Source organism: Chlamydotis macqueenii, chromosome W, assembly GCF_036417535.1.
Source record: "Chlamydotis macqueenii isolate bChlMac1 chromosome W, bChlMac1.mat, whole genome shotgun sequence".
NCBI classification, from domain to species: domain Eukaryota; kingdom Metazoa; phylum Chordata; class Aves; order Otidiformes; family Otididae; genus Chlamydotis; species Chlamydotis macqueenii.
This window is the reverse complement of record NC_141592.1, coordinates 45,059,674-45,087,272: the sequence shown is the minus strand read 5'-3', so window position 1 is coordinate 45,087,272 and position 27,599 is coordinate 45,059,674. Positions and strand designations below refer to the sequence as shown.

The 27,599-nt window shown below is 48.3% G+C and overlaps 1 protein-coding gene across 1 annotated transcript; it reads left to right on the top strand.

Moving 5' to 3' along the window:
- The first annotated feature begins 10,207 nt into the window (after positions 1-10,207).
- On the top strand, positions 10,208-11,477 carry LOC147596735 (endogenous retrovirus group PABLB member 1 Env polyprotein-like). Its single transcript, XM_086769629.1, has 2 exons — positions 10,208-10,910; positions 11,446-11,477. Exons 1-2 carry the CDS (start codon positions 10,208-10,210, stop codon positions 11,475-11,477), a joined length of 735 nt encoding a protein of 244 aa, XP_086625755.1.
- Positions 11,478-27,599: the final 16,122 nt, after the last annotated feature.

Here is a 27,599-nt window from a genome sequence, read left to right as displayed (position 1 = left end):
GTTTGGTAGGACAGCCTGTCGACGACTGGCACGTTCCACCTGAAATATTGCAATATATTAATGAAACACCTACTGGAGTCGTTGATAAATGGAACAACTGGGTCCCATGGTTTCCAAGAATGAATCAAGAACCACAGGAATTGGACTTATTGTGATCTGTGAAAATGGACTACTGTCTGTATTTTAACTACACAGACCCGTGGGCCAATTGGCCAAACACAGCAAAGCTAAAAGATCCTGAACCTCATAAAGTTCAATGGTTAAATGCTACCATACCTGTATATAGAAATGCCACTGCATGGTGTAACTATACTGCTAAAACCGTAAAAATATCTGGCAGATACCCAATTAAATTACCTGCTGGGTTATTTTTAATCTGCGGAGATTGTGCATGGCCTGGTGTCCCCTTGTGTGAGGGATTTCAGTGATGGTCTGTGTAGGGCCACTGTGAGAAATTACAAGCTGCACACATGTCATAGTTCAGCCCTGATCGGGACCAGACTACGCAGTCTCTCTCTCACTCCCCCCACCCTCCGAGAGAATAGGGAGAGATAATATAAGGAAAAACGGCTTGAGGTTTGAGATAAGGACAGGGAGAAAATCCTTAAAGTTACCGTTACAGGCAAAACAGACTCGACTTGGGGAAAACTATTCATTTATTACTACAAACAGCAGGATAATGAGACAGAGAACAAGATAACCTCCCCCAACACCTCCCTCTTCCCAAGCTTAACATTATCTCTACTACCTTCCCCTCCTGAGCGGCACAGGGGGGAAGAGGGAATGGGGGTTGCAGTCAGTTCATCATACGTTGTTTTACGCTGCTGCTTCATGGTCAGGGGAAGAACTCCTCACATTCCTCCCCTGCTCCGTCGTGGGGTCCCACCCCTACGCCACAGTCCTTCCTGAAACTGCTCCGGCGTGGGTCATCTCTTCCACGGAGTGCAGTCCCTCCAGAACGGCTGTCCCAGCGGGCCCTCCACGGGCCACAGCCTCCTTCAGGCATCCACCTCCCCCGATGTGGGGTCCTTCACGGGCTCCAAGTGGATCTCTGCTCCTCTGTGGACCTCCATGGGCTGCAGGGGGACAATCTGCTCCACCATGGTCGTCACCACAGGCTGCAGGGGAATCTTGGCCAGGAGCCACATTACTCCTCCCCCTCCTTCTTCACTGACCTTGGCGTCTGCAGCCGTTCCTCACAACAGGCTGGTAGATGTCTCTCAGGATCTTTTTTACATCTTATTCACTTCTCATCTCCTCTCCACTTCTCGCAGCCGGGCTGGACCGAGTCGGGCCCAGTGGGCTGCCTGGCGACAGGCCAGAGGGTGAGGCCTGCAAGGCCCATGAGGCCTGCGCCTCCCCCTCTGCGCCTCTGCCCCCACTCAGCTTCTTCACATCTTCTCTTCTCTCTTTTTTTTTTCTGTTTTCCCCTTCTTAAATACGTTATCGCAGAGGCATTATCATGGAACGTTCTGCTACCAATCGGCTCGGCCTTGGCCAGCAGCGGGTCTGCCCTAGGCCCGGCCAAGTCCACTGACCAAAGGGGAGCGACTTCTAGCATTTTCCTACAGAAGCTACCACCTTAGGCCCCACCTCACTAAACAAAACCACGACAACACAGTTGTGAGAACGCAATCTCAGAGAGGGGATCTAGGAGGGTTGTTATTGAGCAGTATGTTGTTGCTCTCCAGGAACTGCTGTTAGCCAGCAGGGCATGTACTTGGCAGGCCTTGCTGCATGCGCTGGCCACCTGTGCATCAACGCCTAGTCAGTACTCTTCCACTGAATCTGCTGAGGGGATAAACAGAGGCGGCTCAGAGCAGAGGAGAGAGAAAGGACCCAGAGCACACTATTAACAACAGGGGATGCCCTGAAGGTGCTGTGCCTACCTCCTTTCTCTGCTGTGACCTAGCTGATAATCATCCTCCTGCTTGGCCGTGTCTCCGGGTTAGTCGGGTTGGTAACAGAATAGAGCAGCAATAGGTTTTTTATTATTAGCACAAGGTCATGGTTGTTAGGATTTTGATGGGTTTTGCTGCATGAATCTGTCTGATTATTCAGAATCTATTCACAAAAGTATTCAAAACTTGCAAAAAGGAGTACAGAAAGTGCAACAAAGTGATGGTTTTGATATATTCAGAAATCTTTTAGGTGGATTGGGCTTAAGTGGATTGATAAAAAGCTTATTACAAATAGGTGTAGGATGCTTATTCATTTTTTTATGTATTTTGATCTGTATTCTGTGTGTGTTGAAATGTGTGCAGACTCTAATAGATAAAGCGTTGAAACAAGCCTTTTTCATAAACAAAGAAGGGGGAGATGTGGGTATTTCTCGAGCCAGTACGGCGTCAGTGAACAGAAACCAACCTTGGGAGAAGGATACAATCATGCTCGTTGGAAGAAAGCCATGGGAGTGAGAAGAGAAGCTTTAAGATACAAGACATTGTTAGCAGAATTTATGACTTGTTTCAACAGAGGTTCACAAAAAACTAGTCACTGGCCTTGTAGATAAGAAGAACAGAATAGAATTGTTGAAGATCTGTATCCTGTCGTAGCAAACCCATACACATTATTAACTAAATTGGCACTTGAATTGGCCTGGTTTATGGTATTGGACCTGAAAGGCGCCTTCTTTTGCCTGCCCTTGAGCCCAGAAAGCCAGTTGCTTTTTGCATTTGAATGGGAAAACCCTGATTCTGGAAGAAAGACACAACTGACATGGACTGTGTTACCACAGGGGTTTAAGAATAGCCCCACTCTTTTCGGAAACCAGTTAGCTAAAGACTTGGAATGGTGGGAGCGACCACATGGAAATGGAATAATATTACAATATGTAGATGACCTATTGATAGCCACTGAGACGAAAGAACTGTGTATAATATGGACAGTCAGTCTGCTAAATTTCCTTGGACTTAATGGCTATCGAGTCTCTCCACAGAAAGCACAAGTAGCTCAGCGGCAGGTGACTTACCTCGGATACGAGATAACTGCTGGCCAAAGGACCCTAGGAACAGCAAGAAAGGAGGCCATCTGTCAGACTCCTCGACCACAGACAGCTAAAGAACTCCACACGTTTTTAGGAATGACAGGATGGTGTCGCCTATGGATATATAACTATGGGCTCTTGGTAAGGCCACTCTGTGAACTGTTGAAATCTAATCCAAAAGACCTCACCTGGAATGGAGAGGCAGAAAAAGCATTCCAGCAACTGAAAAGGAAAGTAATGGATGCCCCTGCCTTGGGGTTACCAGATACTACTAAGCCATTCTGGCTGTTCTCTCACGAGAAGCAGGGAATAGCCCTGGGAATCCTAGCCCAAAACTTGGGGCCATATAGAAGGGCAGTGGTGTACTTCTCCAAACAACTTGATGAAGTAAGTAAAGGTTGGCCTAGCTGCCTAAGGGCGATAGCAGCATTGGTGCTAAATATCCAAGAAGCACGTAAATTGGCATTAGGCCAAAAGATTGCAGTGTTGATATCTCATACTGTATCCACAGTATTAGAGATAAAAGGAGGGCACTGGCTCTCACCACAAAGGTTCCTTAAATACCAGGCCGTTCTGGTGGAACAGGATGATGTGGAAATAGTGGTTACTAACATTGTCAACCCAGCATCTTTCCTCAGCAGAACCACGGGAGAACCACTATCACATGACTGCCTGGAAACGCTTGAAGCAGTCTATTCCAGCTGACCGGACCTGAAAGAGGAGCCGCTGGAAGATGCTGAAGACTCTTGGTACACAGATGGAAGCAGCTTTGTTCGACAAGGCATCCGCAAAGCAGGGTATGCGGTAACTGTTGGATACCTGGAGAGCCAGGGGCACTTAGTGAACAATCCAGACCGAATGGAATTGTTTTGTTTTTGAGTAGCAGGCCTCAAGGACATCGATAAGGCCGCTTGTGAGAAAGTACTGAAGCTGCCTGTAAGAAAAATACTGAAGCCACCTGTGAGAAAATAATGAGGCCGCCTGTGAGAAAGTAATGAAGCTTCCTGTGAGAAAGTAAACGAAGCAACCTTGAGAAGAAGGAAAACAGCTGGCATACGTGACTGGGGGCTGAATGTGAAGCAGGGTGCAGGTGGAGAGAGCCGTGCGCTTGAACATAGAGACTTAACGAATCATATTTTAGCTAGGAGCGTGTGCATGATATAGTTAACCAATTAGTAGAGAGCTTGCGCATGATACGGAATTAGAAGGGCTATATTAACCGGGATGTATCAACAATAAATTGGCATTTGCTTGATCATATTGGTCATCAGCAGTGTCCGTTACTTCTGCGTCAACAGGTGGCGCCCGAACAGGGACCCTCAGATCGGCGTTGGACATCCCGACGGAACCGAAATAGGAAAAGAAGAGGGGGCGGAAGCCGGTCGAAGGCGAGTGCTGCCCCGGCACTCGGGAAGTCGCTATAGTGCAAAAAGGTACAAAAGGTACGGAGGGAATCTCGTCTTGGCCAGGCGAGCGGCCAGGGAGGAGATGGGGTCCACACTGACCAAAGAGGAGTCAGCAGTGGTTAAGCTCCTCCAACATATGCTCTCTATGAGAGGACTGAGTTATGACTCGGCCGTCCTAGAAGCTTTGCTGCAGTGGGCAAAGAAAAGGGAATTAATCTCCACAGTTGATGATGCTTTTGAACTCCCGACATGGGAAAAGATAGGAAAAGAGCTGTGGGATGAAACAAGTAAGGGATCAAAGGAGGCGAGCAAACTCTCCACCGTGTGGAGGCTAATTAACGAAACATTGATAAGCATGAAAGCCGAGTGTTCAGTTGCCGCATCTGCTTTTGCGGCCTTAACTCCAGCCGGCGGGTCCACCTCTGCTACTAGCATGCTGTTCTCGGGTTTAACGAGCCCTGCCGCCGCCCCGGCTCGTGCTGATGGTGGGGGGGTTCGAGTCCCAGCAAGGACTGCAGGAGCTGCCGCCACAGCCCCTATAACTATAGATATACAAGCACCAGAAGGAAAAACTGCCGAAAGCCTTTCACCACCAGATGTACCACTGCCAGGCACCCTGCCACACTGCGCCAGTGCAGGCTCAGAGTCACGAGCCTTTTCGCCGACACCGACAGCTCCGGTTTATCCCCCGTTACCACCTTCTTCCCTGCCACCACGGCGTGAGGAGGAGGGGGATGAACATTCATCCGGCTCGAAGGACGCACAGCTGGAAGAGACGCTAAAAAGGCTGGAAGCCCTAGAGGTTCGCCTAGAAGCGTCGCTGGGAAACTTGTCAACTCCTTCGCTTGTGCCACATCGAGACCTGCCAGCGTCCAACCTATTCGTTCCGAACGGACCATCGGGTGAGATCAGTCCTTTTGCACCTTTACAAGGGACGCCGGCGGGAGGGGCCGGGGATTTGAATCCGATAGCACGGTGGAAAGAGGTGATTCGAGATGCTTTGATAGAAGGAGAGCCTTTTCCCATGGCATTTCCAGTTGTGACTGATAATACAGGGAGAGGTGTGTGGCAGGCATTAGACTGGAAAATATTGAAGGAAGCTAAAAATGCAGTTACTCAGTATGGGCTAAAATCATCATATACTCAATCTGTGTTGCAGCATATTTTTTTGTCACAGTTGTTAACTCCTTATGATATTAGAATGATTGTCCAGATGCTTTTGCTACCATCACAACAGCTGCAGTTTTTTCAGCACTGGCAGACTGCTTGTGATAAGGCAACTGCAACTCCTCGACAACAGGGTGATCCATTATTCGGGGTGCAAACTCAAATGCTGATGGGAGCGGGACCCTTTACACGTACTGATTGGCAAATGCAATTTGCTACCGAAGTGTTACAACTGGGCCAAGATTTGGCTTATAGAGCGCTTGCTAGGGTGTACGATGAAAAGTCTGGACCTGCCTTTACGTCAGTAAGGCAAGGTCCCACAGAACCATATGGGAAATTTATTGATCAGTTGCACGCTGCAATAATGGGTCACCCTGATCTGGATGATGACATGAAAGCAAAGTTCTTAGATATGCTTGCCTTTAATAATGCTAATGAAAAAACTAAGAGAGCCCTTAGTGTGCTGCCAAAAGGATCTAGTACAGGGCAACTGCTGGAAGCTGCTGAGCGAATGGTAGAAGAAGAAAAGGCTACAGTCATGGCTGCTGTCGTAGGTGCAGCAGTTAAACCCTTGGTACCAAAAAAGCAGGCAAAGAGAAAGAACAAAAGGTGTTTTAGTTGTGGCAAATTGGGTCATTTCACTAAGGACTGTTTGCGATCGAGAAACAGGGCACGGAGCGCGTTCCACCCACGCGCAACGACACAAGTACAGGGTGCTTGGACCGCTGCGCGGCCGCCACAGTCGGCAGTGCCGGAGTGGACTTGGCAACAGCAGTAGATGTGACATTAACAACTTCAGAGGTTCAACTAGTTGATTCTGATCAGCAAGGACCGTTAGGGCATGGGTTAAGTGCATTACTTATAGGCCGTTCATCAGTGTCTCGAAAAGGCATATTTATAGTGCCTGGAATTATTGATGCAGGTTATTGCGGGACAATAAAGATTATGGTGTATACACTAACACCACCCCTTACCATACCAGCACAATCAAAGATAGCACAATTGGTACCGTTTCATGCATGTGTTCCTCGGGCACACTCGGTTGTCCGCGGCCGGGGAGGCTTTGGGTCCACCGGCGCGCCAAATGTCTTATTGGCAATCGATATCGCCAGGGGAAAGCCAGAAGAAAAGGTCACAATTAAACATCCTAATGGACAATCCTTGGCGCTGTCGATGCTAATTGACACGGGTGCAGATGTTACCATTATTCCTGCAACAAAGTGGCCCTGTAATTGGCCATTGGTACCGGCAGTTACCACTGTGGTAGGGGTGGGAGGCGCACAGTGCACGATGATCAGTAAATCAATAGTGTCATTTAATTTTCAAGATGGTACAGTAGTTACCACGAGGCCGTATGTAATGCACATGCCTATAGCTCTTTTAGGTCGAGACGTGCTGTCCCAAATGAAAGCCCAGCTTGTAACCCAGCCTTTTTAGGGGCGGCCATGGTCAAGCAGCCTATTTTAAAACTCACCTGGACGACGGCAACCCCAGTGTGGGTAGACCAATGGCCGCTAAAGCAGGATAGGCTGCAAATATTACAGAGCCTAGTACATGAGCAATTGGAAGCAGGTCATATTGTGCCATCTATAAGCCCTTGGAACACCCCCGTTTTTACTATTCCAAAGAAATCGGGTAGATGGCGACTGCTGCATGATTTACGTGCAGTAAACGCTGTCATGCAGGATATGGGAACTTTACAGTCGGGATTACCTTCCCCTGTAATGATCCCTGAAAATTGGGATTTACTTATTATTGATTTAAAAGATTGTTTTTTCACCATTCCTTTACATCCAGATGACGCAGAAAAATTTGCTTTCACGGTACCAGCAGTTAACAAGCAGGAACCTGCTAAAAGGTATCAATGGGTGGTGCTACCCCAAGGCATGAAAAATTCTCCCACAATGTGTCAGAATTTTGTCGCATGGGCTCTGCAGCCATTTCGGCAAGAGCATCAGTCTTTGTTAATCTATCATTATATGGATGACATCTTAATAGCAGGCGAAAAAATGAATGCAGAAAAAATATTACAAGAGTTAATAAAAACTTTCGAGCCAAAAGGACTAAAAATTGCCCCTGAAAAAGTACAGTGTAAAGGCCCATGGCAATATTTAGGCTGGGTAATTACTGGAAGCACGGTGCGACTGCAAAAAATACAAATTCATACAGACATTAAGAACCTCTCAGATGTTCAGAAATTGATGGGAGACATACAGTGGGTAAGATCCATCACTGGAATCACTAATGATGATTTAGCTCCTTTAATGCCCCTGTTGGGAACTACGACCAAACCCAATGAACGGCGAACTTTATCAGTAGAACAGAAACAGGTGTTAGACCAGATTGTAGAAAAAATTCTAACAGCTACCACACAAAGAAAAATTAATGATTTACCTTTACAGTTTTTGATTGTTAATTCGTCACCCAAGCGACAACATTTAATAGGGCTCATAGTGCAAGCAGAAGAACAGCACATTAGAATTTTGGAATGGGTATTTCTATCTTACCAACCCAAAAACACAGTTTGTACAAGGGTCGAGCTGTTAGCTAACATGATTATAAAAGGCAGAAGAAGGATTTTGGAACTGTCAGCTCAAGAACCTACAAGGCTATTTGTACCTATAGCTCAAAATTATTTGGACTGGCTGTTAGCAACTTCAGAGATGCTTCAAGTCGCTTTAGCTGACTACCCAGGTGCTGTAACTAATCATTATCCTTCAGCCAAACTTTTGTCACTGTTGCAAAATCAAGACTTTGAGGAAGCCCCTCGCAGGTCGGAAGTACCAGTAGAAGGACTCACAGTATTTACAGGTGCTGGGAGGAAATCTAAACGAGCTGCCATCGCTTGGTACAGTAATAACCAATGGAATCATCAAATTCTTACAGGTTACATCACGGACTCCCTGCAGACGCTTGAACTGAGAGCAGTGGTGTGGGCCTTTCAACAGTGGCATGATGAGCCTCTAAATGTTGTTTCAGATTCATTATATGTGGTGGGCACGACACAGCGTTTAGAACGTGCCATGATAAAAACAGTAAAAAATAATACTTTGTATATGTTATTGATGCAGCTGTTGTTTTTGCTAAATCAACGCAGAGAACCTTATTTTATAACACACATTCGCAGTCATCAGTTTAACCAAGGCTTGTCTATAGGAAACAACATAGTAGACAAGCTAGTCGCTGCTGCATGGAAAAATCAAACAGTTAACCTGTTTGAGCAGGCTCGTTTATCTCATAATTTCTTACATCAATCTGCTAAAGTGCTAGCGAAACAATTTGATTTAAAATTCTCAGATGCTCGAGGAATAGTGCAGTCCTGCCCTGCTTGTCAAAAATCGGGAGTTGGTCTAGGCCTTGGGGTCAACCCTCGAGGTTTAGGCGCCTTGCAATTATGGCAAATGGATGTTACTCGTATTGCAGAATTCGGACGTCAGAAGTATGTGCATGTCAGTATTGACACTTACTCGCGTGCGATATGGGCCACTGCTCAAACAGGGGAAACAGCCAAACATGTTCTGAAGCATATGCATGCTGCCATTGCCGCACTAGGAGCTCCTCAAGAAATCAAAACTGACAATGGCCCTGCATATGTTTCACAAACGTTTGTACGCTTTTGCCAACTATGGGGTATTTGCAGAGTAACAGGTATTCCTCACTCCCCTACAGGCCAAGCCATTGTAGAGCGTGCACATGCCACCTTAAAATCGCTTTTGCAAAAACAAAAAGGGGGAGAGCCAGCACCCTCTGAAAGGCTTGCAAAAGCGCTTTATGTGCTAAATTATCTGAGATTAACAGGAGACCGTGAATCTCCTCCAATTGTAATTCATCATATGTCATTGCAATCTGGACTGCAGAAAAGTGATTCGGTGAAGGTGCAGTACCAGGATTTAAAAACTGGGGAATGGAGAGGTCCGGCAGAAGTGAAAATGACCGGTCGAGGTTATGTTTGTGTTTTGACAGACGAAGGTCCACGATGGGTTCCAAGTCGATGGGTGAAACCTTGGAAGGAAGACCTGGGACAGCAGGATGCATCATCATCATCCTCCTGATGCTGGTAACTGGGTGTGTTGGTGAGACTGTAGACTTACATCGTATTGACCCCAGACCAAACATGTGGCTGACATTTGCCAACATTACAAACCAATCATCGTTTTGTGTGTCAATGGCTACTCCTGCTGATCCTTTTCGTACGTGTCTGATTGGTACTCCCTATTGGAATCCGGATGACTGGAAAGGATGGGTCAATAATCACACTGTTTTGAATGAGACTGTGGTGAATCAAACATGCCACGCAAAGATGGAGTGTGCCAGCCTCCGCCCTGGACAGAAACCGGTGTGTTGTTCTGGGAATAGCAATCAAATTGGAATAGCTGCACCATTGGTGATTAGGCATTTAAATCACAGTTTGCCTTGGGATCCACAAGAGTTAGATCTAATGGGATCCTTAAATGGTTCAGGGTCTTGTTTTATGCTGGGAGGTCCCCTTTTTACAGAAAGGGGGGTAAACACAGCATGGAACAGGAACCAATGGACTGATGTAACTAGTAAAATGACTGACGCCCAAGGAAAACCTGTGTATACTTATCAAAACAGCTCAGGAGATTATTGTAATGGAGCAGTGGGAGCAGAAATCAAAGGTTCAAAGATGCCTCTTTGGGTGAATGACACGGCCAAGGCCATACCCCCGGGATACTTCTTAATTTGTGGGGATCGGGCCTGGTCGGGAGTGCCAAAAGGGGCTATAGGAGGACCGTGTTATTTTGGAAAATTGATAATGTTTGCTCCATCTATGAAAGTATTGCGAAATCGTACTCGAGCAAGGAGATCACTAAAAGTATTAGCTCCCAACTGTGACGGCAATTTAACCCTATTGGGTACAGCTGAGCGGATAGCATTATCTATATTTGTTCCTTGGGCGGCATCTGCAAAAGCTTTAGCTAGCTTAAATAGATTAGCTTGTTGGGCACAAAAGCAAATGAATTTAACCTCTAGCATGTTATCGGGATTGTTAGAAGACATGGATAGTATGCGTCATGCTATTTTGCAGAATCGGGCAGCCGTTGATTTTTTGTTATTAGCGCATGGACATGGATGTGAAGATTTTGAAGGTATGTGTTGCATGAATATTTCTGATCACTCTAAATCAATACACTATCAGTTGGCAGAGTTATGCCGGAACATGCATGCAATACAAGTGGAAAATGGACTTTCGGACTGGCTGAAATCATTGGGAGTCACAGGTTGGCTAAAAGATTTGATAGTACATGGGCTGGTAATATTAGTGGCTTTGCTGTTGGCACTAATGATATTGGGGTGTATTTTAAAATGCTTTGTGAAAGTTATGGAACGTATGATGACTGGGGTCTGGATTGTTCAAAAACAAAAAAGGGGATTTGTTGGATACCTGGAGAGCCAGGGGCACTTAGTGAACAATCCAGACCGAATGGAATTGTTTTGTTTTTGAGTAGCAGGCCTCAAGGACATCGATAAGGCCGCTTGTGAGAAAGTACTGAAGCTGCCTGTAAGAAAAATACTGAAGCCACCTGTGAGAAAATAATGAGGCCGCCTGTGAGAAAGTAATGAAGCTTCCTGTGAGAAAGTAAACGAAGCAACCTTGAGAAGAAGGAAAACAGCTGGCATACGTGACTGGGGGCTGAATGTGAAGCAGGGTGCAGGTGGAGAGAGCCGTGCGCGTGAACATAGAGACTTAACGAATCATATTTTAGCTAGGAGCGCGTGCATGATATAGTTAACCAATTAGTAGAGAGCTTGCGCATGATACGGAATTAGAAGGGCTATATTAACCGGGATGTATCAACAATAAATTGGCATTTGCTTGATCATATTGGTCATCAGCAGTGTCCGTTACTTCCACGTCAACAGGTAACCACTATGGATCAGGTAACAAAACCTGAGCCCTTGCCCCAAATACCTCGGCACAAAAGGCAGAAGTAATAGCTTTAACCTGAGCATTGGAACTAGCTAAAGACAAGAAGATTAGTGTCTGGATGGACTCCAAATACACTTTTGGGGTAGTCCATGCCCATGGGGTGATATGGAAAGAAAGGGGACTCCTATCCACCCAAGGGAAACATATAAAACACGCTGAAGAAATTCTGAGGCTCCTGGAAGCAGTGCAGCTACCTGAAAAGGTGGCTATCATGCATTGCAAGGCTCATCAGAAAGGAAATGCCACTCAGGAATTGGGCAATGCTATGGATCGGAAGCCAAAAGAGCGGCTGAGAGGGGCAAATTAGAGGTGCAGTCTTTGGTCCCAGATGGTAAAATACAAATTGATTGTGAACCCAAGTATTCCAAAGAGGATTGAAAATTAATTGAAGATTTAGGTGGAGAAATAGAGAAGGGTAGGTGGGCAAAGACTCCACAAGGCAGAATAATAATTCCATTTGCATTATTGTGGGCCATAGTTATGGCAGAACACAGAAAATCCCATTGGGGAGCTGAAGCATTGTATAAATACTTGAATCAGCATATAGCTGCCCTGAACCTCTACACTACTGTTAAACAAGTGACACAGTAGTGTGAAATATGTTTGCAGAATAATCCTAAGAAAAGGCCTAAAGCCCAACTCGGACAAATAGGGAAAGGAAACTATCCCGGGCAGCAATGGCAAATTGATTTCTCAGAACTCCCAAGAAAAGGGGGGTTCTGATATCTGTTGGTCCTAACAGACACCTTTTCACAGGCTGCCAGAAGCATTCCCTTGCTGAACGAATAAAGCTAGGGAGGTAACTAAAGCACTGCTACAAGAAGTTGTACCGAGATTCGGGATTCCTGCAACAACCTCCTCAGATAGAGGACTGAAGGAAATGAGACATGGACTCCAAGGCTGATGGGGAATGGAGACCCTTTATTGTTCTTGTGCATCTCAATATATAGTTGCTGCCTTGTTCACGTGTCGAGCATGCAGGTTTATATGTTTTTGATTGGTTGTTATGCCCTGATCATTCTTGCGTCTGATTGGTTGTGATATTTCCATCCTGTTCCTCTTGTTAGTTTCAACATTGTTTCAACATCCTCATTCTTACTTGTTTACAGCCTTTTGTCCTTGCGTTTGTCCTTCTCCTGACCTTATCTCACTGCTGTATTAACTAGCTCCATGTAGGCCTCTGAATCTCCCACAATTCCACCTTGTTTTGTTTCTACAAGCCAGGTTGTCCGTAGGGAGTTGTTAATCATTCTTTGCAGGCATTGTAGCAAGCATGGTATTATAACTATAATGGCTACAAATGCAAGAAGCAAGATCAATCCAAGCCTGACCAATTCTTTAAGCCATCCCGTTATACCTAGTCCCTGAAGCCAAGAGTTGAGACCTAAAGAGCTGGTAGTTAAGCAGTTCTTCAAGCCCTGAAGCTTTCTTATTTGTTGGTGTATCTTTTGGGAGTGATCACTAAGGTTCATGCAGCACATGCTCTCCACCTCATCACAGCCATGGCCATTAATCAAAAGCAAAAAGTCAATAGCGGCTCTATTTTGCAAGGATGCATGTCTTACAGAATCAATGTCAGTCAAAAGAGCACCTACTGCAGCGGAAGTAGCATTAGTTTGTTTGGCAAGCCATCACCCTAACTTGTTAAGTGTTGCTAGGGCTTGGGCAGCGGTGACACCAGGTGCCAAAAATGAGGCAGCGATGATTTTTGTCTGCCTGCCTGTCGTAGTTCAGCCCCGATCGGGACCAGACTACGCAGTCTCTCTCTCGCTCCCCCCACCCTCCGAGAGAATAGGGGGAGATGATATAAGAAAAACGGCTTGAGGTTTGAGATAAGGACGGGGAGAAATTCTTAAAGTTACCGTTATGGGCAAAACAGACTCGACTTGGGGAAAAACACTCCTTTATTTCTAAAATTAGCAGGAGAATGAGACAGGGGACAAGATAACCTCCCCCAACCCCTCCCTCTTCCCAAGCTTAACATTATCTCTACTACCTTCCCCTCCCGAGCGGCACAGGGGGGAAGAGGGAATGGGGGTTGTGGTCAGTTCATCACATGTTGTTTCACGCCACTGCTTCATGGTTGGGGGAAGAACTCCTCACATTCCTCCCCTGCTCCATCGTGGGGTCCCACCCCTACGCCACAGTCCTTCCTGAAACTGCTCTGGCGTGGGTCATCTCTTCCACGGAGTTCAGTCCCTTCAGAACAGCTGTCCCAGCGGGCCCTCCACGGGCCACAGCCACCTTCAGGCATCCACCTCCCCCGGTACGGGGTCCTTCACGGGCTCCAAGTGGATCTCTGCTCCTCCGTGGACCTCCATGGGCTGCAGGGGGACAACCTGCTCCACCATGGTCGTCACCACAGGCTGCAGGGGAATCTTGGCCAGGAGCCGCATTACTCCTCCCCCTCACTTCTGAACTGACCTTGGCGTCTGCAGCCATTCCTCACAACAGGCTAGTAGATGTCTCTCAGGATCTTTTTACATCTTATTCACTTCTCATCTCCTCTCCACTTCTTGCGGCTGGGCTGGACCGAGTTGGGCCCAATCGGCTGCCTGGCGGGAGGCCAGAGGGTGAGGCCTGCAAGGCCCATGAGGCCTGCGCCTCCCCCTCTGCGCCTCTGCCCCCGCTCAGCTTCTTCACATCTTCTTTCCTCTCTCTTTTTTTTTTCTGTTTTCCCTTTCTTAAATACGTTATCGCAGAGGCATTATCACGGGACATTCTGCTACCAATCGGCTCGGCCTTGGCCAGCAGCAGGTCCGCCCTAGGCTTGGCTGAGTCCACTGACCAAAGGGGAGCGACTTCTAGCAGTTTCGTACAGAAGCTACCACCTTAGGCCCCCCCTCACTAACAAAACCACGACACCATCGAATTCTGAGAGGGCTGATTGCAGCTCTAAACTGTTCTGGAGGCACCAATCCAGGTACATCTTGGTTATGGGAATAACGATAACTTGCGGCTCCTCTCCAGCCAGTTCTAAAATACGTTCTCTGCCTTTCTTGGTCAGGGCGGCGAACATTTCAATGCGGGTTGCAAGTGTTTTTGTGGGCTGATGGGGTAAAAACACCCATTCTAGTATCAACAGTGGGTCTGAAGCAGCTGAATCCCATTGGGCAATGACGGCTAGAGGCTGTGGGCTTTGATTACATATGTAAAGTTGGATCGGTAAATTTTTTGCTCGTCGTCGGCATTGTTGTGCGGAGATTTTCTGTTCTACCTGCATCAATGCGACTCGAGCTTCTTTAGTAAGTTGTCGTGGTGCATTAATATCAGTGTCCCCTTTCAGCAGCTCAAATAAAGGCGCCAGTGTTTTGTTGTCAATTCCACATTGTGTGCGTATCCAATTGATATTGCCTAATAATTGTTTTATGTCATTTAGGGTTCTGATTTTCATGGTGATGGCTATGTTCTGAGGTTGAATGCTCTGTTGTAATATTTTCCAGCTGAGATACTTCCACGGCGCTTCTGTTTGAATCTTTTCTGGTGCAACTTGGAGTCCCCATTTTTGCAGCTCGTGCTGCAATGCAGGCAACACCTTTTGTCACAAATCATCCGTCGGACTAGAGAGTAGAATATCATCCATATAGTGATAGATATAAGTCTTAGGGAATTGTTGTCTCACTGGTCGCAAGGCCTTGACCACATATGCTTGGCAGATGGTAGGAGAGTTCTTCATACCTTGCGGCAATACAGTCCAATGATATCGGTCCATTGGCTCACTCCGGTTGAGTTTTGGGATAGAGAATGCGAATCGAGGGGCATTGTCCAGATGCAATGAGATGGTAAAGAAACAATCCTTCAGATCAATAATCACAATGTCCCAGTTTCTAGGGATCATGGCAGGAGATGGCAGGAGATGGCAGGCTGGGTTGGAGTGCTCCCATGTCTTCTATGACATTGGAGAAGAGAAGGCTCCGGGGAGACCTGATAGCGGTCTTCGAGTACCTCAAGGGGGCCTACAAGAAAGATGGGGAGAGGCTGTTCAGTAGGGCCTGTTGCGATAGGACAAGGAGTAATGGTTTTAAAATAGAGGGGGGTAGATTTAGATTAGATATTAGGAAAAAATTTTTTACAATGAGGGTTGTAGAACACTGGAACAGGTTGCCCAGAGAGGTCGTGGAAGCCCCATCCCTGGAAACGTTCAAGGCCGGATTGGATGAGACTCTGGGCTGTGGGGTAACGTTAGCAGGGCTGCATGTATGCAGGAGGGGCGGTCCGTGGCGATTCACGCACTGGACGCGGATGAGTCCACAAGTGCAGGGGGCAGGTGCGTCCACGTACGTGGTGGGCATGGATAAGTCCATGGGCGCAGGGGCAGGTGCGTGGCGGGCACGGATAGATCCATGGGCACAGGGGGCGGGTGCGTTCGCGTGCGTAGCAGGTGTACGGGTATTTAACCCTGTATTGCGCAGCATTAAATTGAAGGCTTAGCTTGACGGTATCCGTGTGATGCCCTGCTTTCCCCGGGGCGGGGCTCCGGTGCGTCCTGGGTTGGTTTGCTGGCAAGAGTGCCGGCATGTGCAACCTGATCTAGTTGGGGATGTCCCTGCTCCTTGCAGGGGGTTGGACTAGATGACCTTTGAAGGTCCCTTCCAACCCTAACCATTCTATGACATGGTTTATTTGGTGCAAATCGTGAAGGAGTCGCCACTTGCTGCTTTTCTTTTTGATGACGAATACAGGTGAATTCCAAGGGCTGGTTGTGGGGGTAATGTGACTAAGATGCAGCTGCTCCCAGACAAGTTCATGAAGAGCGGCGACCTTCTCTGTGGGGAGTGGCCATTGATCCACCCATACTGGGGTATCCGTCTGCCAGGTGAGTTTCAGGTGAGGTCGCTCATCAATGGCCGCTACTGAAAATTTTCTGAGAAGCTGAGACGAAAGTTTCCTTGGCCCATGACATCCCTTCCCAGCAGGTTGATGGATATAGGCGCGATGAAGGGTCGGACGTTATATGTCGAGCCTTCCTGAGTTCTAAGGGTAAGCATGTGTTGGCTCTGAAAAGTTTGAGAGACGCCACCAACCCCTGCAAGGCCTTTAGCAACGGAGTCCAATGGCCAGCTCTTTGGCCAATCTTGAGAGGAAATCACAGTGATGTCCGCCCCAGTGTCCACTAATACAGTTAGGGGTGTACTTGGAGGGTTTGCTCCTGGGTGATAAAGAGTTAGGGTTATCGTCGGTCTGTGGTTTGAGATAGCTGATGCCCACAGAACTGATGGCTGTCCTGTTGAGCCAAACCCTGCGTCGTGTCATGTCCGCTGCTCTGCGCAAGGTATTATGTCTTTGAATAGGATTAATTGGGCGATTCTGGTTCCCTGAGGTATGAGCACCTGTGGGGAGGGAGTCCACACCATCGCTTGTATTATTCCTTCATAATCAGAGTCAATCATGCCAGGGAGTAAAAAAAGGCCGGTTAAGGTAGTGCTCGAGCGACCTAACAAAAGAGCACTACACCCCTGCCCTATGGGTCCCCTGACATTCAGGGGTATTTTGTGGACCTGATCATTCCAAAGAGTATAGTATTTTATTGTGGAGACACCCAATCCAGCACTCCCTCGAGTTTTGGTGGTGAGGGAGTCCATGGTGACACAGTCAGTGGTGAGGTTGTGGACATCGTGGCTGATGTCGGTTGCGGTCCAGCAGTCACCATTGCTTGGGGTGGTACATTCCGTGATGAGGGACTGCCTGTGTTGAAAGGTCGGGTCATTTTTGTCCTCACGCGGCCCTGCCCCGCATTGTGTTTGTTGTTTCCCTGTCTAGGTGGCAGGAGTTGACCCTCTGAATTAAATTTGGAGCGGCCCAGTGCCACCCTTTCCCGTACCGTGGACAGGCACCAGGAGGGGGGACATTACCAGCCCCTTCCTTCATCCCACGTTGAGGACACTCAGCTGCCACATGTCCCGGGGCCTGGCAGCGGAAACATCGCCTGTTCCCCACTTGCAGTGCTGCAGCAAAAGCCCCGGCCAAGGCGGCGGTCTGGTGTTCTAACGAACCAACCCAGTTGCAGGCTTCGATCATTTGTACCAACGTAGAACCCTCTGGCAGGGCTTGGAGGACTCGTTTGCACCTCCTTCGCCTAACGGTTGTCAATTTGTTTGTCTACTGCATCTCGGAGTCGGTCGACAAATTGTATATACGGTTCATTGACTTTTTGTATAATGCTGGTAAACGAAGGCTCGACCCTCCCCGCCTCCGGCAGTCTAAGCAGAGCCTGAAGGGCTAGGGCCGCAGACTGCCGCAAAATGGCACCGTCGAGCCGTGCTTGCATTCTCGTGTCCAGTAGGGGCTCAGTTCCCATTAATTGTGGAATGCCGGCTCCCATAAGGGGGTCCCCCGGGTTTCTTTCCAAATTACCCAAAGTGGCTGCCTCGCTCAGTTCTCTCCACTTTTGTTCCCAGAGTAGTTTTTGTGTCGGTGTTAATATCATAGCAGCTATCTGGCGGCTGTCATATGGTGTCAAAAACTGGCCCGTCATTACATTTTCTAGCAGGGACTGAGTAAAAGGTTGTTCTGGTTTTGTTAGTGAGGGGGGGCCTAAGGTGGTAGCTTCTGTAGGAAACTGCTAGAAGTTGCTCCCCTTTGTTCAGTGGACTCGGCTGGGCCTAGGGCGGACCCGCTGCTGGCCAAGGCCGAGCCAATTGGTAGCAGAATGTCCCATGATAACGCCTCTGCGATAACGTATTTAAGTAGGGGAAAACAGGAAAAAATAGAAGAGAAGATGTGAAGCAGCTGAGCGGGGGGCAGAGAGGGGGAGGCGCGAGCCTTGTGGGCCTTGCAGGCCTCACCCTCTGGCCTCCCGCCAGGCAGCAGACGGGGCCAACTCGGCCCAGCCTGGCTGCAAGAAGTGGAGAGGAGATGAGAAGTGAATAAGATGTAAAAAGGATCCTGAGAGGCGTCTGCCAGCCTGTTGTGAGGAACGGCTGCAGACACCGAGGTCAGTGAAGAAGGAGGGGGAGGAGTAATGCGGCTCCTGGCCAAGATTCCCCTGCAGCCCGTGGTGAAGACCATGGTGGAGCAGGTTGTCCCCCTGCAGCCCATGGAGGTCCATGGAGGAGCAGAGATCCACCTGCAGCCCATGGAGGACCCCACACCGGAGCAGGTGGAGGCCTGAAGGTGGCTGTGGCCCGTGGAGGGCCCGCTGGGACAGCGGTTCTGGAGGGACTGCACCCCGTGGAAGAGATGACCCACGCCAGAGCAGTTTGAGGAAGGACTGTGGCCCGTGGGAGGGACCCCACGCTGGAGCAGAGGAGGAATGTGAGGAGTTCTTCCCCCGACGATGACACAGCGGCGTAAAACAACGCGTGATGAACTGACCGCGACCCCCATTCCCTTTCCCCACCCCGTGCCGCTCGGGAGGGGAAGGTAGTAGAGATAATGTTAAGCCCGGGAAGAGGGAGGGGTGGGGGGAGGTTATCTTGTTCCCTGTCTCATTCTCCTGCTAATTTTAGAAATAAATGAATAGTTTTCCCCAGGTCGAGTCTGTTTTGCCCGTGACGGTAACTTTAAGGATTTTCTCCCCGTCCTTATCTCAAACCTCAAGCCGTTTTTCTTATATCATCTCCCCCTATTCTCTCGGAGGGTGGGGGGAGCGAGAGAGAGACTGCGTAGTCTGGTCCCGATCGGGGTTCACCTACGACAAAGGTGCATGCAGCCCATATGCAGTTACAGGTTTTCTAAGTTCTTTTATCAGATCCCACTGAAACGAGGTATACTCATTTGGTCCATTGTGCCGCACCTGCACAGGAAAGGCCATCCCTAACGCAGCCCCTTCCTTTAAGGCGTCCCACTGCACTTGTGCCCATCGCTCCCATGGGTCGAAGGATTGTGCGGCGGGGGCTGAGGCAATCAGTGGAGGGGGGCCAGGCAACAGGGAACCCGGCGAGGGAGATGGCAAAGAGCCCCCATCCGTCTTATCATCCAGATCTATCAAATTGTCCTGGTGAGGTGACCTAGCAGGATCTGGTCTCGGCTCAACTGTCGTCGCTTGAGCGACAGCGGTTTGTACCCTCTTTTCTGCCTGCCATGCTCTCAACGTTTCGGTCACCAACCACCACGTCATCATTATTTCACTAGCGGTTGTGTCCCCTCGGGACGCGGCGTCCCATATCGTGTCTCCCACTTCTTCCCAGGTTTTTACATCAAAAACAGCAGAGACAGTTGATGGAGCCCCCTTTCTTTGTAAGAACTTCAATAACAATTTCCCTTTGTATGAATCATATTTGATTCCCCGCTTTGCTAATAATTGCATGAGTAACTTTACAATTGCCTCCTCTTCTGCCGAGAGGTTGGCTCCCATGGTTAATGCCCAGCTGCTCACCTGGTGTCCAGGTGATGTCCCAGGGTTGAAGCCACAGTCCTGCTGCAAGCTTGACTCGTTCAGCTGGGTTCCCTTCGGACGCTACGTGCAGCGCTGCTCCTCCGCATATCACGTCGGGGTCACCATTTGAAGGGGACACGGACTCCAAGGCTGATGGGGAATGGAGACCCTTTATTGTTCTTGTGCATCTCAATATATAGTTGCTGCCTTGTTCATGCGCCGAGCATGCATGTTTATATGTTTTTGATTGGTTGTTATGCGATATTTCTATCCAGTTCCTCTTGTTAGTTTCAACATAGTTTCAACATCCTCATTCTTACTTGTTTACAGCCTTTTGTCCTTGAGTTTGTCCTTCTCCTGACCTTATCTTACTACTGTATTAACTAGCTCCATGTAGGCCTCTGTTGAATCTCCCACAGAGGACCACATTTTATTGTAAAAATTGTTATAATGAATTAATTGTAGATGCATTAGACATAGTTCAAACTAATGTTTCTAAAGCACTCAGTTGTATCCAGGCCCAATTATGGATACAATCAATAGCAGCTGCAATCATCAGGGAAGGAGAGGACGGAATCCTGCCAAGAGAAATCCGAAAGGTAATTTGGGGTAATGCAACTGAATTTGAAAGGAAATTCCAATCGTGGTGGCACTGAGTTAATTTTACCTTTGACCCTACTAGCAACACAGCCACAGTCTTTGTACTAACTGTATCTAAAGCCTTGGTGTACAATATATATCCGATTGTTGCCTTAGGATTAAATCACCATGGAACTGTACTTTATCCCATAGAACATAGGGTATGGGCTATGAAAAATGGGAAAAAATGGCAAATTATTGATATTATTGATGTCGAGGCCTGTGCTGTGCGAGACCAGCAGGGATTTATTTGCGAAGGTACTACCATAAAAGCGCAGGATATTTGTCTGGATACAGAACAAAATGTTTGTCACTTTGAGATACACCCCAATGAGACCCTAGAAACCATTGTAATCTACAAGGGTATGGGCTGTGTTTGCTTGAGGACTCTATGTGATTCTGTACAAGTTGATGACCTAATGGTGGACACGAGTAACCATTCAAATATTTGCATCTGTAATTTGCTAGTCTCACAGGATGTGATTTTAATTATACTGCTTCTGTCATTACCTATCAATTGATATGATCTAGTCATGAATTGATTCAAGATTTGCAGCCCACCCCTATTGGAATGAATCTTGCTCTGGTAAGGGAACTTCTGCATCATGAACATTTAGAGAGATTGATAAAGCAAGTCCAGGAAAGTGGCCGAAAGACTTCAACTACTATCCAACATGATGCAGAAAGAATACACCAAATAATGGAACGAGTGAAGTCAGACAGAGAGCACTATTGGTGGGATGTGTTCATGGGTTATTCCCCGTCTGCTACCAAGTTCTTAAACATACTGACCCACCCGATATTGATACTACTGATAGTTACGGCAATGTTAATGGTAGTAAATCTTATCTTTTGGTATAAATTGAAGAAGCTTGCTGAACAAATATGGGCCTTAAAATTAGTAATGAAATATAATGAACCACTTTTAACAGCAAAAGAATTTGCTTAGGGGAAAGAAAAGGGGGGAATTGATACAGGGAATTAACTGTCTGCTAAATATTGCTTGATTTAGGAGACTAACTGTCTGCTAGACAATGCCTAACAATCCTGTTTGCCTTGAAACTCACTGAAGCTTATCAGGGACTGGTATTTTTCAAGGACTAATGTGTCTAGCAAAGGACGGAATGTTAGTTCCACCACAAATCCGGTCAGAAGTCAGGAAACTGCTGAAATTACCAAGTGAAAGGAGAGCATGGGTGAATGACTAAAGTTCATCTAGAGGAAGATAAGACCCCTGAAGAAGAAAACGACCACCAGAGACAGATCTGAAATGCTAACGCAAGTGGTTTTTTTAATAACCCCGCCTCACTTATGCATATGTATGTCTGTATTGTGCAATCCTATGAATATGTATACCTGCAACGTATAAATTTTTGGTAAAATGTGCTGTCGGTGTGCATGCTTTTGGAGGAGCGATCCCCCACACACCCAGCACCGAATAAACATGCCTGCTTTATAACTCTTTCTGAGTTGTAGGGTTTGATCCGCGCATCAGCTTCAGCCAGCAAGTCGACTTCATTGAGGGCCCAGCTTAAGTGCCTATGTACCAATGCACGCAGCATGGGGAATAAACAGGAAGAGCTGGAGATGCGTGCACACGAGCAGGGCTACAACCTTGTTGGCATCACAGAGGCGTGGTGGGACGACTCCTACGACTGGAGCATCAGCACGGAGGGGTATAGGCTTTTAAGGAAAGACAGGCAGGGGAGAAGAGGAGGGGGTGTTGCTCTCTATGTCAGCAACCGGCTGGAGTGCATGGAGCTCTGCCTGGGGATGGAGGAGGAGCTGACAGAGAGCTTATGGTTCAGGATTAGAGGAAGGGCAGGAACAGGGGACATTAAGGTGAGGGTGTGTTACAGGCTGCCTGGCCAGGAGGACAGAGCAGACGAAGCGCTCTATAGGCAGATAGGAGCAGCCTCGTGGTCACAGGCCCTGGTCCTCATGGGGGATTTGAACCACCCTGACATCTGTTGGAGAGATAACACGGCAGGGCACAGGCAGTCCAGGAGGTTTCTGGAATGTGTGGACGACAAATTCCTCCTGCAAGTGATAGAGGAGCCAATGAGGAGGAGTGCCATGCTCGACCTTGTTCTCACCAACAGGGAGGGACTGGTGGGAGATGTGAAACTAAAGGACAGCCTTGGCTGCAGTGACCACAACACAGTGGAGTTCAAGATCCTTGGGGCAGCAAGGAAACTATGCAGCAAGCTCTCTGCCCTGGACTTCAGGAGGGCAGACTTGGGCCTCTTCAGGGACCTGATGGGCAAAGTGCCATGGGATACAGCTCTGGAGGGAAGAGGGGCCCAGGAAAGTTGTTCCATATTCAAGGAGCACCTCCTCCAAGCTTAGGAGGGATGCATCCCAATGAAGAACAAATCAGGTAAAAAGGCCAGGAGGCCCACGTGGATGAGCAAGGAGCTCCTGGACCAACTGAAAGTGAAGAGGAAAGCCTATAGAGGGTGGAAGTGAGGGCAGGTAACCTGGGAGGAATACAGAGAGGCTGTGGGAGTGGCCAGGGATCAGGTGAGGCAGGCTAAAGCCCTGACAGAATTGAATCTGGCCAGGGATGTCAAAAGCAACAAGAAAGGCTACTATAGGTATGTAGGGGACAAAAGAAAGTCCAAGGAGAATGTAGGCCCCCTCCGGAAGGGAACCGGTGCCCTGGTTACCTGGGACACGGACAAGGCTAAGGTGCTTAATGACTTGTTTGCCTCAGTCTTCAAGGATAAAGGCTCTTGTGTTGCCACCCAAGTTGTGGAAGGCAAAAGCAGGGACTGGGAGAATGAAGAACCACCCACTGTAGCAGAAGAGCAGGTTCAAAAATATCTGCGGAACCTGAAGGTGCACAAGTCCATGGTACTTGATGAGATAAATCTGCGGGTCCTGAGGGAACTAGCGGAGGAAGTTGCCAAGCTGCTAGCCACCGTATTTGAGAAGTCATGGCAGCCTGGTCAGGTTCCTGATGATTGGAAGAGAGGGAACATAATCCCCATTTTTAAAAAGGGTAACAAGGAAGACCTGGGCAACTACAGGCCGGTCAGCCTCACCTCTGTGCCTGGCAAGGTCATGGAGCAGATTCTCCTGGAAACCATGCTAAGGCACATGGAGAGCAAGGAGGTGGTTGGTGACAGCCAACATGGCTTCGCTAAGGGCAGATCATGACTGAACAATTTGGTGGCCTTCTATGACGGGGTTACAGCATCAGTGGACAATGGACGAGCAACAAACATCATCTACCTGGACTTGTGCAAGGCATTTCACACTGTCCTACATGACATCCTTCTCTCTAAACTAGAGAGACATGGGTTTGATGGATGGACCACTCGGTGGATAAGGAATTGGCTGGATGGCCGCACTCAGAGAGTGGTGGTTAACGGCTCAATGTCCAAGTGGAGACCAGTGATGAGTGGCGCCCCTCAGGGGTCCGTGTTGGGCCCGGCCCTGTTCAACATCTTTGTCGTCGACATGGACAGTGGGATAGAGTGCACCCTCAGCAAGTTTGCCGATGACACCAAGCTGTGTGGTGCCGTCGACACGCTGGAGGGAAGGGATGCCAGCCATCCAGAGGGACCTTGACAGGCTGGAGAGGTGGGCCCGTACCAACCTCATGAAGTTCAACCAGGACAAGTGCAAGGACGTGCATGTGGGTTGTGGCAGTCCCAGGCACAAATATAGGCTGGGTGGAGAATGGATCGAGACCAGCCCTGAGGAGAAGGACTTGGGAGTGCTGGTGGATGAGAAGCTCAACATGAGCCGGCGATGTGCCCTGGCAACCCAGAAAACCAACCTCATCCTGGGCTGCCTCAAGAGAAGTGTGGCCAGCAGGTCGAGGGAGGTGATTCTCCCCCTCTACTCTGCCCTGGTGAGACCCCACCTGGAGTACTGTGTCCAGTTCTGGAGCCCCCAACAGAAGAAGGACATGGACCAGTTGGAGAGGGTCCAGAGGAGGGCCACAAAGATGATAAAAGGGCTGGAGCACCTCTCTTATGAGGACAGGCTGTTCAGCCTGGAGAAGAGGAGGCTCCAGGGAGACCTTATAGTGGTCTTCCAGTACCTCAAGGGGGCCTACAGGAAAGACGGAGGGAGACTCTTCAGTAGGGCCTGTTGTGACAGGACAAGGGATAATGATTTCAAAATAGAGGGAGGTAGATTTAAATTGGCTATTAGGGAAAATTTTTTTACACTGAGGGTGGTAGAACACTGGCACAGGTTGCCCAGAGAGGTGGTGGATGCCCCATTCCTGGAAACATTCAAGGCCATGTTGGATGAGGCTCTGAGCAACATATTCTAGTTGAAGATATCACTGCTTCTTGTAGAGAGGTTGGACTAGTTGACCTTTGAAGGTCCATTCCAACTCTAACCATACTGTAATTCTATGATTCTAAATGTAACCACAGTAGCTGAAAGCTGAGATGATGCCCGTTACGTAACCACATGTGGTGGTTTAGCCCGGATCACCACACAGTTTCTCACTCACCCTCCCCCTACCCAGTGGGACGGGGGAGAGAAATTGGGAAGAAAGGAAAACTCATGGGTTGAGATATAAACAGTTTACTAAAATACTAAAAACTACAAAGATAACATAATGTAAGGATATTCATATATACAAAATATATTAAGTGAACACTGTATGATTTCTCACCACCCGATGTCCGAATGACTGATGCAGCCCGAGCAGCGATCACAGGAACAACACTGAGCAGCAAGCAAAGTGAGGGAGAGCAAGCTAGCAAGGTAGAGGGAATGATGCCAGCAAGCAAGAGAGAAGAAAAGGACGCCAAGGGTGCCTGAATGGATACCTGCATGGAATGGAATGGATGCCCCCTCCCATGGGCAACCCCCACTTATATACTGAACATGACGTTTATGGCATGGAATACTCTCTTTGGCCAGTTTGGATCAATTATTCTGTCTGTCTTTCGCCCAGCTTCCCGCATCTGCATGTTAATGAGACTTTAACGAGACTTGGAAAGCCAGACAGTGTCCTTGGTCTCATTAACAACAACTCCTAACATCAGAGTGTTTTTATCAACATTCTTCACACATGAAATCCAAAACACACTGGCTACTGAGAAGAAAATTAACTCTATCCCTGCTGAAACCAGGACAGTATCCACCCCTTGTTCCATACCATTTACGTCATTCTTATAGATATACACACAGATATCATCACCTCAGTCTATGAGCTATCCCTCCAAAGTCTGTTGAGTTGATTTAGTCCATGACTTTGGGCCCCATCTGTGATAGCAGTCTCTCAGGGCAGGAGAGATGGTATGTAGTGTGAAGTTGTTACATACTGCATCTGGAACTCGTAGCTGGTACCTCTGGTGCAGCTGGTGTGTCACGTCCATGGTCTGCAAGTTTAAGATGTTGATCTCAAGGAAGTTGTTGGGCACTGGTTCCGGTTCCATAACTGCTGCACGTCGCTCAGTTTCATTTAAGCTTGTTCTTCACTGATGAGGGTGATTCTTGCTGCAATACCTTTGATAGGACATAAAAGAACTACAGACATGATTATATACAGTTCAAATTATTGGCTATTTTCACCTAAAATCAAATCTCCTTGAGGTACACATTGGACTTCCCCATTCTCCCACATCACCCACCAAGTACATCCAGGTCCTTGAGCGAAAGCAATCCCATGGATGGGTTTGCCTTTGCCCAGGGGAGGAATAACCCAGACTGTCTTCCCCAACATATTCCTTACATGCACCACAGGAACTTTATCACCATCTACAGTATTGTCGTAGTTCAGCCCCAATCGGGACCAGACTACGCAGTCTCTCTCTCGCTCCCCCCACCCTCCGAGAGAATAGGGGGAGATGATATAAGAAAAATGGCTCAAGGTTTGAGATAAGGACAGGGAGAAATCCTTAAAGTTACCATTACAGGCAAAACAGACTCGACTTGGGGAAAACTATTCATTTATTTCTAAAACTAGCAGGAAAATGAGACAGAGAACAAGATAACCTCCCCCCACCCCTCCCTCTTCCCGGGCTTAACATTATCTCTACTACCTCCCCTCCCGAGCGGCACAGGGTGGGGAAAGGGAATGGGGGTCGCGGTCAGTTCATCACGCGTTGTTTTACGCCGCTGTGTCATCGTCGGGGGAAGAACTCCTCGCATTCCTCCTCTGCTCCAGCGTGGGGTCCCTCCCATGGGCCACAGTCCTCCGTGAAACTGCTCCAGCGTGGGTCATCTCTTCCACGGGGTGCAGTCCCTCTAGAACAGCTGTCCCAGCAGGCCCTCCATGGGCCACAGCCTCCTTCAGGCGTCCACCTGCTCCGGCATGGGGTCCTCCACGGGCTGCAGGTGGATCTCTGCCCCTCCGTGGACCTCCATGGGCTGCAGGGGGACAACCCGCTCCACCATGGTCTTCACCATGAGTTGCAGAGGAATCTTGGCCAGGAGCAGCATTACTCCTCCCCCTCCTTCTTCACTGACCTTGGCATCTGCAGCCGTTCCTCACAACAGGCTGGCAGACGCCTCTCAGGATCCTTTTTACATCTTATTCACTTCTCATCTCCTCTCCACTTCTTGCAGCCAGGCTGGGCCGAGTTGGGCCCAGTCGGCTGCCTGGTGAGAGGCCAGAGGGTGAGGCCTGCAAGGCCCATGAGGCTCGCACCTCCCCCTCTCTGCCCCCCGCTCAGCTGCTTCACATCTTCTCTCTTTTTTTTTCTGTTTTCCCCTACTTAAATACGTTATCGCAGAGGCGTTATCACGGGACATTCTGCTACCAATTGGCTTGGCCTCGGCCAGCAGCGAGTCCGCCCTAGGCCTGGCCAAGTCCCCTGAACAAAGGGGAGCGACTTCTAGCAGTTTCCTACAGAAGCTACCACCTTAGGCCCCCCCTCACTAACAAAACCAGAACAAGTATGTAAAAGTTCAGATTGAGCAGGGCCAGCTAGATTGATGGATCCCCGAGTGTTGACTGGCCAGGTGGCTTTTGCGAAATGTTTGTCCCAGTTTTTGAAGGTCCCACCACCCATTGCTTTCAGTGTAGTTTTCAGCAGTCCATTGTATCGTTCAATCTTTCCAGAGGCTGATGGGGGATGTGATATACTGACTGACATACTGACTGATATACTCTTTGGCCCAGGTGTCTATGAGGTTGTTTCAGAAATGAGTCCT